This window comes from Rhinolophus sinicus, linkage group LG04 (genome assembly GCF_036562045.2).
Source record: "Rhinolophus sinicus isolate RSC01 linkage group LG04, ASM3656204v1, whole genome shotgun sequence".
NCBI lineage: Eukaryota > Metazoa > Chordata > Mammalia > Chiroptera > Rhinolophidae > Rhinolophus > Rhinolophus sinicus.
This window is the reverse complement of record NC_133754.1, coordinates 55,002,408-55,020,952: the sequence shown is the minus strand read 5'-3', so window position 1 is coordinate 55,020,952 and position 18,545 is coordinate 55,002,408. Positions and strand designations below refer to the sequence as shown.

The following is an 18,545-nucleotide window of genomic DNA, read 5'->3' as shown; positions in this document are numbered from 1 at the left end:
CCTGTTTCAGTGCAATATTTCACAATGTTTGGTAACTACTAATCAAATGTAATGGCTAAAATTGGGGCTCCCGTCATTTGCATTAATAACAGAAGGCGAACTAAAATCAGCCCATAATACATTTTTTTAAAAGGATAAAATCAATGCTTGGTTAACAACTGTAAGAGTCGGTATCTCTTAGAAACAGTCTTCAGGAGAGATTTGTCCATTTAATGAGCATTGACATTTAAAAGCACATACCTGGTTCTAAATTTCACTCTTTCTACTGAGAGGTTGTGCGGGCTCAGCAGCAGTGTGGAATAAATCCTGTGCCAATGACCTGCCTGTGTGAGGAATTTTTACTTCTTTCTAGAAGAAGCCCGCCTAGCTCCTGACTCTAGTCTGTTTAGCACGGATATTTAAGACTGGCTGCAATGCTGGTTGTGTCCACGAGGTGGCAGTCCTTTCTCCTGTAAATGAGGGTGTGTGTGTGTGTGTGTGTGTGTGTGTAACAAGGCCCATTAGGAATCGCAAGAGTGTAGGCATCTGAGCTATAAACCCCAGCCCTCTAGCCACGGCGAGTGCTCAAAGGGACATCTCTTTCTCTCCACAGATTCCCACAGGAGAATGAAGGGATTGCCCCATATATGGGTGCTGCTCAACAGGGCAGCAGCCCAGGGGCCACTGCAGATACTTCTGGGCATGTCAGTTGTATCTTCACCTTGCAACCAAGCTGGTCCCTTGTCCTGAACACACAGATGCAGGAAACCCTTGCTTTACCTACAGATACAAGATTTTCTCCCCTACATTTTTAATGTACACTAAATTCTCTAGGAATGCTTAGCTGTGTGAACCGATGGAAGACTGCACTTTTGCCTTCTTTAGAACTTCACCAAAAATTATTCCCTCTTTCAGAGATGATACCCTCAATGGCACCTACCTCACGGTGCTGTGACTGACACATCACCCTGCAGGGCAATGGACTCAGAGTTTTACACACAGGTGCGGGAGCCTGCCTGACCCTGGTGGCTTCTGTGTGGCCTGCCCGGACAGCTGCACGCGTAACACCTAATTCCTTTTCTCTGCAGGTCCTTCATGTTAGTTGGGCACTGCAGCTGTCTTTTGACACGATGGATGTATTGTCTACTTTTATTTTTTAATTTGGGAGTTTTATTTCTGGCTGAAAAGAGTGCTTTGGACCTGACAGGTACAGATCCATCACTCCAGCTTTTGGGCTTTTTAATCATTCTCAGTGGGAAATAATATGAATAAAACGCACATAAACGAAAGCCCAATCAATACACACACCCCTTTTCCTGGAAACAAAGCCCTTGGGTATAGGCTTCAAGTATTCAAACTTGCCTTATGGCCACTTTTATAGCACCGTGTATTATAAAGTAAAGATAACGTGCAGTAATTCCTCAGCTTTCAAAGGACAGGTTGTGCTTCTTGCCCTCTGATCTTGCGTATATTTTGTACATGCATTCTTGGTATCAGGGTTTTGAAAGGCTCCCTTCTTTCTATTGGGAATAAGAACCCTTAAAAAAAATAGAAGAACAGAGAAACAAAGGCTGCTCATTCTAAGTGAAGGGAGATCAGTGTTCTCAGTGAGGGATCACAGGATAGCCTATATACCTCCCGAGGCAGATTGGCCTCCGTGAATTTACTTTATTTACCTGCAAATGAAGTGTATTTATCCAACAAATATTTACCAAGTAGCCATGTACCCACTCTCAGGGACCTGCGTTCGAGGGCAGGCACAGAGCAAAATCAAGTTGGAAAACAATGATAAGCCCCATTTCAGATAAGCCCCATGAAGCAAACACGCCGGATGGGCAAGGGGTCTCGGGGTGGAGGAGCAGTGGGCTTGACGGAGGGCCTTCCTGAAGAGCTGGCCTGGAGTATGAGTGTCTCTGGAGACCAGGCAGAGGAACAGCAAGTACAAAGGCCCTGAGGTCAGATGGGCTGAGGACCAGCAAGACCAGCAAGGGTGGTGACCCCAAGGGGAGAAGATGGCACCAGCCTGGAAGATCCAGAGAGGGCATAGGGAATCTGGCTGCCCCTTCCCAGTGTCCTGTCTGCTTGTAGTCTGGGAAGAAGAAGGTGCACCTCTGCGTCAGGCGCAGAATGTTGAGTGTTGACATTTCCAGATATAATTCCTTGACCTTTTGAAATGTAAGAGTGACCAGAAAACCTGAGTTTCCATCCATAGGCAGGGAAGGATTCACCCCCCTGAACCCATCTTATATGGGCAGTGGGAGAGCAGGGAGAGCACCCTTGTAACCCCTTGGCTCAGACAGGTCACTGCAGCAAGGCTGCTCTCTCTGGGCACCGACTCCTGGGCTAGCCACTGCCTCGGCCAGGGTTCAGGAATCATGACTATAGGTACAGAGATGGCCGTGATGAATTTGAATCTACAGGATTTTTAGATGCCTAAATTGGGGTAGGAGAACAAGACAGAGAAAAATGAGATGGACAGTGAGGAGGCCCTGACAGGTTCTTGAGCCACTCTATAAAAAAAGATTGCGAAGCACGCCTGAGTGCTGAGCTCTCTCAGCTTTCATATATAGCCTCTGAATTCCTCAGATTCTATTCAGTTACCGTTCAGCAAAAGTGAAGTACGCAGCTGAATGACTCCATGATGTTTTCTAAAAAGGAAATGAGTGGAAGGAGGTTCAACAAAGAGAAGATACTCCAACGTATAGCTCAAAGGTATAAGGACCAACAATAGCTTTGACACTTGAGAAGTTCATAAACTTAGCATTCAGTGTTCAATTGGAGATGTTACTCAGCTCCATTGCCTAGACTTTAGAGAGAGGCCTGGGGCCAAGGGGCCGAGGGCGGAGGGACAAAGGCCACTGCCTCTCCTGGATGTGGAACTGCCCTCCACACCTTGGAGTTGGTCCCCATAGGGGAAGCTTAGGACATTGGTGCAGAAACCCACCCTCCAGAAGACCAGCCAGACTTCACAGGGTGTCCACAGTCAGCTGCCAACCACAGCCAAGATCCATTTTCTTTTCACATCAGTTCAACTTTTTCTTCCCTAAAACCACTGCTAAGTGCATCATTTCATGCTCAGATACTGCCCTTTCTTCTTGTTGGTTTCTTCCTGCTAGCATGTCCCTGCCACCAGGGGGTCCTATAGCATTTCAGCATCCCCCTGCTGGGCATACTGAGTGCTGGAGCATTGTCCTAGGTCCACACCCAAGGACACCCCTCTGTCCTACCACACGGGGGACTCTGAATCTTCTGGGCACTTTCTAGATGTGTGATCTTACTTTAGTGATGTCATACCTGAGGTCCAGTGACCTCATCTATAGAATGGGCAAGACAACCTCCTTCCTGTCTCTATGATTTTGAGAGTCAAGGGAGAAGAAAATAAATGGAGATGCTTTGCAGCATGGCAGGCCCCAGCGTGAAGCCCATCCCTCTGCCCCTAGAGGGCGCGTGGCCAGCCAGAGGGGACCTTTAAGAAAGCTGCTCAGCTCCCAGGGCTTTGGCTGCCCCTCCTGCCTCAGCTGGGCTGCCCGGAGCCTGGTACACTGAGGTGGGTACTGAGAGAGAAAGGACGATGGAGATGGTGACTACAGACCCCACACGGCTGAGCCAGGGTGCATGTCGCCTACCTTTCTGCCAAGTGACTCACTGCCACGCTTGTCCAGAGGCTCTCCCAACTGACCTGACCTCCCTTCCCCCACAGGCCAGGTTGCTAGAAGAATCTACACCTGCCTCCCCACACCAGCACTGATTGGTGACCAGTCATTACCAATTGATAGTTTTTATATGACATGTAGTGGTTGCTCCAACTTGCAGTTTCAGTCTGTTTTCTAGATTAGACTAATTCACAGAGCTCTAAGTTACCCAAATTCTGAAACTTGCCCTTACAGCTGGTGAGGAATGAAGAGTGTGCCTGAGTTCCTATGCTGCCATGCTTATTTTTTGCTAGTTAATCTCCCCACACTTATGTCTCCTCGTACTTTACGCAACGGGAGGAAGGAAACATCACCTGCAAGGTTGTTCCCATCCTTACAGAGAGTGTTGTACACTACACCTAAACAGAAGCTGTAGCTCCTGTGTCAGAGCATGAGGTGACATCCTCACTACTTCTGAGGGCCGGGTCCCAGGCCTGGAAGGTCACGACCACCTCTGCAGTGAGGCCTCTCTCTCGTGGAAAAAGCCCCTCCCAGCATTGCCTTGCTCAGCTAATGGAAGGCTGGACACTATCTGTGAGGGAGGAAACGTCCCCTGGGTTCAGTTGGACCCTAGGCAGTGCAGGTTGGAGCTGGACACCTCCCCCAGGTGAGGGGAAGGATGCCAACTCTGAAGCTGGATCACCTGGATTCTGATCCAGCATCTTTCACTGCTCAGCTGCGTGACCTCAGGCAGGCTCCTGAATTCCCCTCAGCCACAACCGCCTTATCTGACAAATGCCTAGGCCCTTCAAAAAGCCACTGGGGGACTCAAGGAGACTTGTAAACCTCTGTAAAGAAGCAGCAACACGCACCTGGGGATGCTGGTGAGATAGGTCATGACATTCTGGAACTCCTTGTCTGGGACGTCACTGAAGGCCGGGTAGTCCGGGAAGGTGATGACAGGGCTGCCGTCCTGCCCCCGCCCACCTGGGGAGAGAGCAAAGGTAGCATTTGGCACCAGTGGGCATCGGCGCCCTCTCGTTGTCAGCAGAATGTGACAGCGAATATTTCACTTAAAATTGAGGATGTGTTCCTCAACGTTATATTTTTTATTATGAAATAAATGCATGCTTATTGGAGGAACTATTTGGATTGCACAAAAACGTGAGATAAATTAAAAATAATCACCCATCATTTGGTACCCTGCCTGTGCCTGGGCTTCTGGACATGGACGATACTCTCTGCCATAGCATTCAGCACATTTCCTTTCATATCTTTTTCAGTGCATTTTTTACATAATGGAGACCATGTTGAATATAAAGGTGGCGTTCTGCCTTTTTCCTAACATTGTGAACTACCGTATTTCCCCGAAAATCAGACCTAGCCGGACAATCAACTCTAATGCATCTTTTGGAGCAAAAATTAATATAAGACCTGATCTTATTTTACTATAATATAAGACCAGGTTTAATGATACAATATAATATAACATAATATAATATAATATAATATAATATAATACAGGGTCTTATATTAATTTTTGCTCCAAAAGACGCATTAGAGCTGATTGTCTGGCTAGGTCTTATTTTCGGGGAAACAGGGTAGTTTTCTGTGCTTTCTAAATGATTTAACCGTGATTTTAAATACTGCATAACATTCCATTCAGGCTGTGTCCTAAGGACTCCTAAAACCCTGAGTGTGGTCATTTGGTAGTTGCTCTGACGTTCCACTTGTTAGACTATTCCATTCTGAAGGGCGTCACCCCTTCAGCATTTGAAGGCAAAGCGAGGGTACAGGTGGAACCAGAGGGGACCCTTCCAAGGGGAGATGCACCTGAGACATTTCAAGAGGAAAAATGGAAATGGTGCAGGAGGAATCAGAAACCGTGGCCAAGTGTGCGGCTTGGGACCTGGGAAGATGAGCGCAGCTCCAATCCAGTGGGGCAGTCGGGAAGGGGTGAGTTTAATCCCGTACATAGTTGATTTGAATTGTCCCACAAGGAAGCGAGAGAAGTAGCAGAGGCAGCAGGAGGTGAGAAGAGACAGGAGTCGCACAGGCTTGGGCTCCAGTCTGCCTGCTTGCCTGTGCCCGGGGCGGCTAGACATGGATGCTGCTCTCCGCCACTGCTGCCTCCAGGGATGAGGTCCATTTCTTTTCCATTAAACCCTCGCAACCTGTCTGGCCCATCGGATATGGCAGAATGATGGTGCATAACTCCCAAGGCTGGGCCGTAAGACACTGAAGAATCTACCCTCCCTGCTCAGAGTTCCCTCCTGGAGACTGGTCTTCATGTAAACATCCAACAACCCTACATCCACCATGCAGGGACGAAGCCCAGGCACTGCCAGGGAGGCAGGGGCAGGCGATGTGAGGGGACCGAGGTGCCACATGTGAGTGAAGCTCCCTGACGTTCCAGTCAGCCCCGCAGGTGGATGCAACCAGACATCTCATCGTGGATTTCCTGATGGATGGGAGGTAAGATGGAGGGAAGGAGGACTCCCTCTGGGTTTTGCTTGAGTGTTTCCATGAGCTGTGATGAAAACTCAGGATGGTCCACGTTTGTTTCAGACATTTAAGCTTAAGATGTCGTGTCTGTTTTCTAACAAGTTCCCACAAACTTGGCAACGTAAACCAACACCCGTTTGTTAGCCCGCAGGTACATAGCTTAGGAGTTGTGGCTTGGCTTATCCAGTTCTTGAAGGCTGAAATTCAGGTGTTGGCTGGGCCTGTGGTCTCACCTGAGGCCAGGCTCGTCTCCCAGGGTCATTCAGGTGTTGGCAGAATTCAGCTCCTTCAGTTGTAGGACTGAAGTCCTGGCATTCTTACTGGTGTTAGCCACTGTCGCTCTCAGCCCCCAGAAGCGCACATTCCTGGCCAGGTGGCTCCCCCATCTTCAAGGCTGGCACCAGGGGACCTCTGTAAGATCAATCCCTAATGCTTGCAGTCCCTCCTGCAGGAGGAGCTTGGTCCCTCTGAGGGCTCAGCTGATTAGGTCAGGCCCACAGAGTAAGATCTTACAGACAACTGATTTGGGACGTTACACCTGTAAATCCTCTCCCCAAGTCTGGACTGTGTCTGAATAACAAAGAGAAAGTGTGTCTGGGGGTGGGGGGCATCCTGGGGTTCTGCCTCCTCCCCAGATACCGAAGAGGTAACCATGCAATGCCAAATGGCTGTTGGGATTGCAACCTGGAGTTGGGTCAAGGTGATGAGGTTGGGTCAGCAGAGCACTAAAGCCATGCGCCTTTTGGGGTCTTGAAGGGGCATGAAGAAGCTGGGGAGACACGAAAGAGCTGGCAAAGAGACTGCAGCACCTTTCCTAAGTGTTTCGCTATTGTCAGTCACGACCTATACTGTCAGGGGATTTTCAGTTCTCCTAAGGATACCTAACGTTTTCTCTCCTTCTTCCACGGTGACCACTTCATGAAAATCAATGAGCCAACTCATTATCAACAACTCCCAGAGGCTCCATTTTCCTGCTCCCAATCTTCAGTTTTCATTGAGGCCCATAAACCCCAGAGCTACCCCTTGGGTCCGTGCGTTGGGGGACAGGTCAGCCAAAACCATATGGGCTAGCCTGAGCAGCAGCTCCTGGCACTGCGGAGGCCAGGGCAGCCCTTGCAGGGCAGGGCTGGTTCTAGGGATGCAGGAGGGAGCCGCAAACTGCTGGCCAAGGGGAAAAGGCCAACTGCAAGAAGGGAGCCAAGAGGAGGGCAGAGGTTGAGCACCTTCATTCTTGGGAGGCCCCTTAACCGCCAGCATACGGAGCATGTGCACGTCTTTCTCCCAATCGGCCTGGGCAGGAGGCGTGATCCACACAGCTCAGAGGATGACTTGCAGGTGGAACCATCATGCCCTTTGCAGGCTCGGTGCACCAGCACCATGGGGAAGCTGGGGCCAGGCACCAGCTACAGGCAGGCAGCACAGCAGGACGCACAGAGCACGGAGGCAGAACCTGGACCTGAGAGGAGGGCGGCAGCCAGGACAGGGCCTGGGGATGCAAAGCTACCTGGGACAGATCCGAGGGCCAGTGCCAGCCCCTTGCCCACGTTGGCCACACTACAGGACTTCTTCTCTCAGAGGATGGAGCTGCAGAAGCCAGAGTTGCTCAGTGAGGGAATACCCGAGGCTCTGGATGCTGGAAGAATGAGGTGAACTGTGCCACACCATCCTGTTCCTACTTTACCTGTCGCAGGAAAGTTCTGGATTCTAGGAGACTGCAGCCAGTAATTCTTGGGGCTATGCCCCTCTCAGCACCCCAACTGACCTCTGGCTGGCTCCTTCCATGACTGCTTGCCAACTAGCACTGAGCTGCCGGCTTCACGCATGGTGACCGCAACTCTTGGGCCCTCAGTGAAACCAAAAGCAGGCTGCATCAAACGGATTGTCCCCAGTTCCCACCACGTGGAATAGGACCACTTAGGTCATGGAGAACTGAAGGGAGGCCAACCAAGCGCTGTACAGACACCTGCCCCCATTCCTCCCAGCTTTCAGCACTCACCGGACAGGTAAGCGAAACGCTTCTTTAGCTGGTCCTGGATGTCGGCAGCGCAGAGCGGGGTGATGTCCTGGTGCATGATTTCATCTGGGGGGAGAGCAGATGGACACACCTGTCATTTGGTGAACACTCTTCCTCACCCGCTACAAGTCTGGATCAGCCCCGTGCAGCCACACACATTAGCAGATACCTGAGGGGCCAGCGGTCACATGCCTGGAAAAAGGAATTTCAGTTTCCAATATGCAGAAACCTTTGTTTCTCAGAGCACAAAAAGCTGTGTGCTGAGTGATTCATCAATATTTAAAACGTGGTGTGTGTCAGAGGCACAGAGAAAGGTAGAGAAAAAGGAGGGAGGGAGGGAGGGAGAGAGGGAGAGGGGGAAGGCAGGGCGGCGGAAAGGGACATGCATGCACAAGGGGAGGCATGGGGAAACGGGGAGGGCTGGGAGCTGGAGGACTGACTCCTAAGACCAGTAGTCAGTGAGCAGCACCGAGAACAGACACGCTTTGTTCACTGAGTCTCCACCCACGTTTTTTGGAAGTGGTCCAGGCAGCTCTTGGGGCCTCACCTGTTGCCTATGCAAACACTTGCTGATCAGCGAGGAAACCTGGTTACGTAGTGGGTCCACAGCCTCTGAACACACCTGTGCGTGGGGCCTCACCACCTGCCTAACGATGACGCTGAGAAGGGTGCGGAGCAAGCCCCTGAGCCTGACGCTGACGGGAAACACGGTTTAGCAGGCTGCAGGCTGCAAGCGCTAGAGCAGGGGTCTGCAGTCAACTGGCGGCACCTGCAGTCACAGCCTGGAGCATCCACCAGAAGTCAGGAGGTTTTGTAAGACTCCAGGGGAAAACCCGGAGACGGACTGAAGATGTGAGGTCACTGCATAGCGAGCGACACTGGGGAGTCGGCAGGCAGACTAAGAAGATGGGTGTGCTCTGGGGGTCCTTTGCATTTCTGAGTCAATGCCAGGCTGGCGATCACATGAACTTAGAGCCAACGTCTTATGTCACCAGACTCCAGTTGTTCAGCAAAATCTGCAGTTGTGAACATTAACACAATTTCTCTAAAGAGACTCCCCACTCATGTTGATGCCCTGCAAATGGTTAAATTAAAAGGCCAATTTTTCTACCCCCACTTTAAGACCCAGGCCACGAACAGCCTGGAAATAAGGGTCATGTAGATCTTTTACCCTGAAAATTCCAGTGGAGGCAGCAAAATATTATCTGCACAGATCAGCCTTAAATCCTGTTCTTCTGGTCTTGCAAACGAGCAAGTGTAAACAGGTGACACAATTAAACACACAGGCAGCTCCCATAGATCCTGGCTGTGCCATCTGTGGAACTGCCAACCACAACTGGCTGGCCCTTCTACTCTATTTTGAAGAGGCAATGACCAGGGCCAGGGCCACTGGGCCTGCTAGGGGCCCAACAGAGTGATGGCAGCATTTGGGGTCAGGAAATCAACAATAGTAAATGCTCATCAAACTCAAAAAGTCAGAGACTGCGCTGGGCCTGCCAGGGACAGCTCGGTGGCACGGAGGCTATTCCCCAGTATACACTTAGATGTCTCGGCAACAGCTTTCTTTTGTGGGAGAAAAACAGGGTTAGAAACAACTGCTCTAAGAGAACCTGGAATATATATTTTAAAATTCCAGATGAGGTGATTTAAGGCTGTCCATACCTCATTTTTTTTTCTTTCTTTTTTTTTTTTTAAGGAGGGCACAGCTCCTCCATGTGGGGACGGAACCGGCAACCTTGGTGCTATCAGCACCATGCTCTAACCAAATGAGCTAACCGGCCGCCCCCAACATCTCTTGTTTGTTTGGAATGCATGTTAGGTGTGATTCATACGGCAGCCTGGAAGTTTCGATTTTACATAGCTTTTTTCCTTTTTCAACAGGCAGGCAGGAAGAACGGCACTACCAAATATAAAACCTGTGCTACCTTGCCTCAAATCCAACCTCTGCAAACCTAGGAGAAGCACATTATTGAAACAGAGACCACTGGGAAGGAAGTAAGGACCCCCCTGAAGTCTGGAGACATTCCAGGAGCAGTGGAAACCAGCACAGACACTATGAGCAGGCAAGTTATTTAACAAGTGGGGACCCAACGTCAAAGATGGGCCGGAGAGGTTCCCCAGATCTTGCTGTGTCTTGGAGACATCTGCCCTGGATCTTGACATCTCTTGCCAGGACTCAACTTCACCAACTCATGAGGAAAGAAAACCATGAGGGTCAAGGCCTCTGACGGTGGACATTCCTACAGTATTTCTTAGATCTGATTCTGAATGGCAGAGGCTTCAAAGTAGCACTTCCTCTTATGAGCAATCTCTCACATTCCAAAGCTTGCTTACAGACACCACGGGCTGCGTGTTCTCTGTGCCCAGCTCACCTTGATGGTGGACAGCTTTCCCACATACTAGAGACAGAGGTGATATTACTGACCATTCCTATTGTTCTGTAACAGAGTGAACTCCCACTGGCTGGATCGTTGTCAACGTGAATTTGGTCCATTGTGGGACGTCTATGAGACCTCCTCACCTACCCTCCTCTCTGGGTGACGGTTACCCTAAGATTCTTAGAGTTCCTCAAATGGACCAAGGTCCCTCCAACCTTAGGGCCTTTGCATGGCTCTGTCCCCTCTGTAATGCTTTTCCCATCTCTGTCTGCCAGTCTAATCTCACTCAAATCCCGGCCGAGAAGACACCTCTTTAGGGAGGCCTTTTGCCACCTGCGAGCCAGGGCACGGGTCTCACCGCATCCCACCAGCCCCACCGTGCCTACCACTCACAGTTGTCCTACGCCTAGGGCTTGGCCCAGGGGCTCCTGTGGAAGGAGCTAAATGAACATGTATTAAATGAATGTAGCAGGAGGAGAACGGGAGAAAAGACTTCCCAGATCATTACTTAGACTCTTACTAATTTGACAAAGTTCTTTCTGGCTCGTACATAGGCTGGTTCCAGATTTTCTAGTCAGATGCAGTCCGCATGGGGTGCAGAGCCCACAGCCTGCTGACTACTGCAATGTGTTATCCTGCAGCCGAGCTCTGGAAACCAACACTTGTGAATTTTATGGGGCAGAACTAACTCTAATACTGTACCTTAGATCAAATGCTCCATTTTAGGTTTGAAAAATGGGGTTACTGTATACACAGAGCCTGATGGAAACCGCATGAAGGTATGCTCATACAAATGGGCAATCTAAAAGTCATTGACATCTTAAATGGGCACTGGCCACTCCTCAGAAAGCTGAAAATAATTAAAAACATTGCCCACCTGGGATTAAGGCACATGATTTTTATTGTCTGTCATGTGATGCTTTCTGTGGACCACAGGCTCTGAACATTTTTGTAAATTTTCATCCTTCCTGCAGCTTTATTCTCATTCAAGGACAGGGCAGTTTTGCACTTTGTGCTGACAGTTTTTCTTCAAGATCCTTGTCCACTGTATTTCATTTTGTAGGAGAGTTACACTGTGGCCACTGGTTCGGAAGGAAATGGAGATTCTTGGTGGTGACATAAGAGAGCCTCAGCCCCACAGTGTCTCCGTCACCGTGTGTGCAGGTCGCTGCTCCAGTGTCAGACGTCTGGGACAGGAAATGGGGTCACCCCACCCGCCAGTTCAATAAAAGGGTCAGGAAGGGCCCAGCTCCTCACAGACGGTCTCTGTAAGAGCACAATGCCTTACAGATAACTACCCGTTTCCAACATTCCTGTCTTGGCCCAGACATAAATGGAGAGACTCCCAGGCAATTATCCCATCACAAAGTCACTTTTGAGGAGAAAGGTTAAGAAGGGCCTTGAGTCAGAGGGGCACAGGGTGGGAGAGGACAGTGCTTCTCTTCCGATCCCCAACCCCCTGTGGTGGGGACAGGGGGGAGAGGCATGGGGGTCCACAGGCTGATGTGGCCTCTCAGTACCAGATCTGGGAGCCCATCTGGAAAGGCTGCTCTCTGGTGTGTGGCAGGGGACAAATGACCCGCTTACTCCTTCAGTGGGAATTACCCCTCAGCTCACAGTGTTTTAGCCGTCCTGGGACCCAGCTCAACTCTAGACAAGGACAAAGGAGGAGAAAACCCAACTGTTCAAATATATTCACACAAAGTCATTACCAGAATGCTACCTAGTTTGGGCAGCAATCTTAGAGTCCAGGGGTGGCATTATACTTTTATCTTTAGATCTGTTCATTCTCACACAATTAAACGACTGCAGCAAACTTCCTTCCTCTTGCAAATTGACTCAAGGATTTGCTGTTATTTTAGGATAGCAATTTCCTAACGGAGAGTGGGCCACTTCTCTCCCATTCCTGTTGACTTGAACGGGCATTCTGAGCCTCTGCTCTGCTCACCAGTGGCCACCTGAGATGGAGACAAAACGTGGCAGTGACAAGGGCTAGAGCAGATGTGGAGCTTGCTGGGAATCTGAAAATCCACTTAGAGGTGGAAAATGGCCCAGGTTAAGGGAGCTCTAGTGCACTAGAAGGGGCCTTGAAATCAGGTTCAAAGGCTGGTCCCTGCTATTCACTAATGACTTTGGACCTCGCTCAAAGGTAGACAGGAGCCTAAGCAAGGCTCCTAAAAGGGGGCCAGCAGCTGGTGAGAGGCCCTGGGCTATGTAGTCTATTACGTGCTAATTTTCTTATTTATATCTGGCTGCAAGTCCACACCCAAGGCTTGGTTTATTTTCAGTCAAAATAAAACAGTGCTGTCGTTTCAAAGTCCAGGGTGGAGAGTCAAGTGGGGTTATTTCACCAATTTACTTGGGTGGGATTCCTATTTCACCAAGCCCACCCCAGGAATCTCCAAACCAAGAGCAACGTGTATGCAGAAGAAACAAGAGAGGCCACTGGCTCCAATCAAGCCCCATTTGGAGCCCTGTGGGTCAGGGTGGAATGGATGCCTCACCCGCCAGCTGTCGTGTCCTCGTGGTTGGGACAGGAGCGACATCTCCATTTCTATTTATAATCTACGTGGAGGGCCCTGTGATCTAGCCATTCGGTGTTTGAGATCTCTACTGATCTGCGCATCTGAATTCTCACAGCACATGCTGGATATTGTTGAAAGTGATTTGTTACTGAACTGGGCATATACACTTCACATCGTGTACTAAGCATCGTTAACTCACTCAGTTCACCAAATGTTCTCCCTGATTTCCTAATCTCAGAAAGTGAGTCCTGACAAAGTTTAAAATAAAAGGCCCCATATGCTTGACTGAAATTGTCACCAGGGAAAAGCACCTCCGGTTCACACACATCCACTTGGCTGAAATCAGGAAGCAGAACAAAACAAGCGGGAGCCATCGGAACTCTCCTGTGTGGGTGCCGGGGGTCAGTCCACCACCCAGAATGGCTGGAAGCCCGGTGGGACCACAGTGTACACTACCGTGCGGCTGAAGGTGTGCACACTGGGGGCCCAGCGAACCTCCTCCCAGGAAAGTCTCCTGGCCTGCATCTGTCAGGGCTGTGTGCCCACACACTCAGTGCGCCTGGAGCTCAAGCCTGTGCAGGAATCACCTGGAAGCCTCGGTAAGGCACACACACAGAATCCTCATTTGGATGCGTTGGGTACTTTCTATCCTGTCCTGCCCCAGGCTGTCTCCAGAGAGCCTCAGCATCCTCCTTAACACAGGCTCCGGGCAGCCGGTCCAAGCGTGTGGAGATGGCAGGCAGGCTAAGGCCAGCACGCTGCCCTGACCTGTGTCAGACAGTAAGCAGTGCTCACAGCCCTCCTGCCACCCCAACCAGTGCGGAGCGTTTCTCAGGGGCCCCAACTCCCACTGCTGGGGGTCCTGGGCTCAAACTCTCAGAAGCTCATTTCCCGGCACATTCTGCAGAGCCCGCTTCCACGTGAGAGAGAAAAGGGCTCCGCAGTCAAACTTGGGAAGCACCACAGACAAACCTCCCAGCATGGAGGCTCCAGGAAGGCTGGCAGTGCTACCACCCAAACTTAAATGGTCACGGACTTTGGGGAAGTGGGGGGAAGGGTGCACATAACACCTTCTAACTCCTGCAGAATTAATGTTGAAAATAATGTACTTGGGGAAATGCTACTCTAGCTACTCCTTATCAAAACAAAGAAAGTCTTAAATGAAATTCCAACCCATACACTCACTGAGCCAATGGCACAGATTAAAGTAAAACAAACAAAACAAAACAAACAAACAAGAAAAACCCCCAAACCCATCAAGGTCTTAAATCAATCAAGAAAGCAAGACCAAGACCAGTTGGCATAATGGAAAGTACAAGAGAAAGGTAAGAATTTCTTAAACTTCTGGGCTGTCTAGAGCAACTAAATTAACATTTTAATTGGTTCACATAGAAAATCTTTAATTATAGTAGAAATAGCAGTCATAGTACAACTATTACTAAAATACTTTTTATGACTAAAAAGAATGTCCCTTTTATGTATTAATGCATTTAATTATTGCAACAAACCAAGAAGTGGGAACACTATTATCCCATTTTTGGATGAGCGGACTAAGGAACAGAGAGGTCAAGTGACTTGCCTGAGGCCACACAGCAGAGATGAGGTATGGAAGGTGCAGCAGCTCAAAGGACAGGGCAAGGATGTCAGTCAATCTGAGGCAGCATCAAGGTGGGTGGCTCTTCGGGGGTGGGGCTTAGCAAATGGAGATGCTAAGAGGGGGCACTTCTAACTTGAGGGGAGGCTTGGCTTTGCAGGCAGCCAGCGTGGAGAAGAGCTCTAAGTAACTGGGAAACAGAAGCTGGGCATCTGGTGACTTACTCACATGACGTAGAGTGGATTACAGTGACAGCACATTGCAGGGTCCTCGCCGTGACATGTGATTTTGTAAGTCCCTCACCCTTGCGTCCGTGGTCAAAGAAATAGCATTTAGCAATAATCAGAAGCATTCTAAAATCATCTCATCGTGATTTTGTACCAATTCTTCATTATTAAAGTCTAAGTAGAATTCTGAGTCAAGATCGTAAGCTGCGGACAGAGAGGAGAAGGCTGTTGGTGAATGGGGATTGCCCTGGCCAAGCTGGTGGACTGCGACTGCTGCAGCTCGGGGTGGGGGCCCCACTGCCCAGAAAGCCAGCAGGACACAGACAAGCAAGTGAACTGTAAGTGTCTTTAAACCTGAACACTGACTGCACATTGTCCCATGGTTCACAAAGACATGCTGTCTGCAGAATTACTCTCGCCTCTGTGCAATCTTCTCTGAGTCGCTTTAATGAGGGATGGGAGCCCAGAGCCTGCATTTTCCTTTGCTGAATCAACTTTTATGCACAGGGATTCCTGGTTTCCCAGGAAGTGGGCCAGCACTATGGAGGCAGTCAGGGCTGTGTGGGCTTGGGAATGTTACTTAACCTCTCTGACCTGGTCTTTGTCTGTAAAATAGGGATAGGATAATCATGGCATCTAGCTCCTATGGCATCTAGCTCCTAGGGTGGCTTGTGCATGCAGTGAACACTTACAGCAGGGCATCTGGCAAATATTTAATTGTTACTAATGCCCGGGATGGACAGTCTGTGCTGTGCCCTGGCCAGCGTCATGTCACCACTGCAGTTTGACTTTGGTTTGATTTTTTTTTTTTTAAAGCCATTTCAATCCAGCCAAGGGCTTCTTCAGGACTCCACAAGGGGAAACCACGCTCATAGCACCACTAAGATCTTTGCCTTTCTCCTGGTCCCTTCATGAGTGTGCAGCGCTTTCCACTAATCACACACCATGCCGCACCAACGAGCTACAGGAAAGCAGTGGTGACTTCAGCCAACTCCAATCTTGTCAGAGATTAAGGACACATGCAAAATGCAAAACAATGCTACTTCTCTCACACATTTGTTTGTTCTGGATAATTGGGTTATTTTTCATTCAAAAATGCTAATTATGCTACAATAATGGATTTATCGTGGTTGTTTTTATGTAATATTTTTAAATTTTCTGTTTTAATTTCTAATATGGTAAATAACCTAACACAAAGCTTTTTGCAATCCTCAGTAAATACTCACAGAGGAAAGGGGCTGAGACCTAAATGTCCAAGAACTGCTGTCTGGAAGGGACTTGAAACCCAGGTGGGCTCCCTCTCACGGGAATACGAGACTGGGGAGGCAGGTCCTTCCGGAGTTTGGAGACTTTGGCCATCCCTCTGGTCTTTCAACTCCCTGCCTCTCCTGCAGTATGAACACCAAGCTGGTTCTGCTGCCTCTGGGCACAGTTCCTCCAGGGGGCTCAGCTCTAGCCACACCACCACAGGACTGGCTGCCACAGAGGGGTCATCCAGCCAGGGGACTTCGGCACTGTACATGTTCGAGGCAGTGGGCTTCAGGCTGCACCTTCTGAGCCGTGGGTGCCAGCAGGGAGCTGTGTACAGCTGCACAGGACGCTCATTGCACAAGGATCGCTGAGCAGGGAGGTGGGTGAGATGCAGCCCATCCCCTGCAAGGAGCATTCCCATGGGGTACAGACCCCGAGGACCTTTGACATCTCAGAGGCATCCCCAGGTGCCAGGAAGAGAAGCCAGTCCTTGCTGAGCTGTGCAGACGTGCAAGGCTTTCTCTGTCTCTTTCTTCCCCTCTTTTCCCTCTTTCCCTCTACCCATGGGCACTCTAATTCTCGGACTTCTAATGCTGGTCTTGCTCTGATGGCTGCTGAGTGAGCTGACACTGACCTGCTGCCGGCCCTGCTGGACAGGGACACATCAGCTGCCACATCCTGGACTAGACGGCTGCCCAGAGACGCAGGTCCAGAGTCCTGTGGGAGGGGCAGCAAGAGACCCAGAGGATAACAGGGTTTCACATAACCACGTTCTCCTTGGGGCCTTCCTGCTCAGTGCCAAGCACAGCCTGGGGTCACGGAAGGACTGGAGGCTGGCATGAGGCTGGGAGCCAGCAGCTAAGGGGCTCCTGCTCCCTCCTCGCTTTCCTGGGCAGGGTCTCCTGAGGCCAGTCCCCAGCCAGACGACTCTGCCCTCCTGAGTTTGATGTGGTTTCAGCTCTGCTTTTCTCTGTTTGGGGGCATTCTAAGGGGCTGCTGAAGAGTAAAGCTTCCGCATTTGAAGTTGAGGGAGCCGGTGCCTGTAAAGTCTTATTTAGGGAACTGGTTGTCACATGCTGGGACAGAACTGAGGTTGGATTTAGGACAAGCATGGCCATGTTCTCCTGAGCCTGAGGGTCCCCCGACCTTGGCTCCTTTTTCTCCTCAGCAGCTTCATGTCTGTTTCTTGGGTGGGCAAGACACGCTCCCTTGGCCCCTGGACCAGCCATGAATAGGCGCCTCTGTGCAGCTGCTGGAAATGGGCGAGTCCTCGAGGGGGAACATGGCAGCACTGCTGGAAGTACTTCTGTGAGCTCACTCCATCCTGTGAGGACCCTGAGGGGTGAGGCTTCCTTAGCCTGTTTCAGAAACTAGTAAGGTTGAGGTTAGGGACTCTCAAAAGCAGCTCAGGCCGTGCAGGTGGGAGAGTCTGGACTCGAGCTCACACCAGCTGAACAACCAAAGCCTTTGGAAGGCCACTCACCGAGGTTCTGGAAGCTCATCGGGCGGCAGTGCCATCAACACCTGACTGCTGGAGGCTCCCAGCTGATGGTGTCTCCCCAGCAGTCAGGACAGGGCAGGTTGGCCCAAGTAGGGTGAGGCTTCCCACAGCACAGAAGCTGCCATGTCCAACGAGAGAGATGTCCAGGGCGCTGTGTGGCCTGATTGTTTTTACTAAACCACCCCATTTATTAAACTTTTCCCTGTGTGGTCATCATGAATGCTGGGGCTGTTACTTCCTGAGCTCACAGTTTCTGTCTTTGTTTTAAAGACTCACAAAGGCAATCAGAGAAATGGGTGCAAACAAGGACCCAAGCAGCAATGTTAAATGCAGGTCTGTCTTGTACTTGGCACCCAGCACTAGGCAGATGGCGACAGAGAAGCTGCCGTATGTGGATGCTAGGCCAGGCCTGACAGCAGGTGCAGCTAGAAGCACAGTCCGGCCACCAATGGCCACAGGCTCTCAGAGCTGTGTCAGCCTGCTCAGGGCTGCAGCATCCCAACCCAGGGACTCCCCTGAGCTGTAGATGAGAGGAAGCTGGGCTAGAGGTGCACAGGGGAGAAGGCACCCGTGGGAGCTGGCCTTCTGAGATGCTACATCACTTACTCCCCAGTTCTTCGGTGCCAAGTTCCTTTGCAGTCATAGAGCCGGGGTTCTGGGCTGCATGCCTGATGGCCAGGTCCGCCCCTAGGCGCAGGGTGGGTACTGCGCTGGGCTGACTGAGTACACTTGGACAAAGGGACCTTGGGCCCATAGAGAACCAAGAAGGGACCTTCTTACCAAAGCCAGGGCCTCCGTTACACCCATACCATAGTGGCCCCAATCAGGCCACTGTCACATGCCCTATCCTTCCTGGAATGCTCCCCTGGCCAGCCCACAGGGTTTCAAGCTACCCCTCACTTCTCTAAGAACCTCCCTGCATCCGGTGCCTGTCCCGCC

The 18,545-nt window shown here is 50.4% G+C and overlaps 1 protein-coding gene across 20 annotated transcripts in view; it reads right to left on the bottom strand.

Annotated features, from left to right (window-relative positions):
* MCF2L (MCF.2 cell line derived transforming sequence like) overlaps window positions 1-18,545 on the bottom strand; it is a 169,995-nt gene that overhangs the window by 53,094 nt on the left and 98,356 nt on the right. For all 20 annotated transcript variants that reach the window (XM_074329533.1, XM_074329534.1, XM_019746586.2 and 17 more), the window contains 2 exons: window positions 8,113-8,196; window positions 4,484-4,598 (listed from right to left, as the gene is read on the bottom strand). In XM_074329533.1, the coding sequence (XP_074185634.1) occupies window positions 4,484-4,598; window positions 8,113-8,196 (199 nt within the window). The remainder of the gene's footprint in view (window positions 1-4,483; window positions 4,599-8,112; window positions 8,197-18,545) is intronic.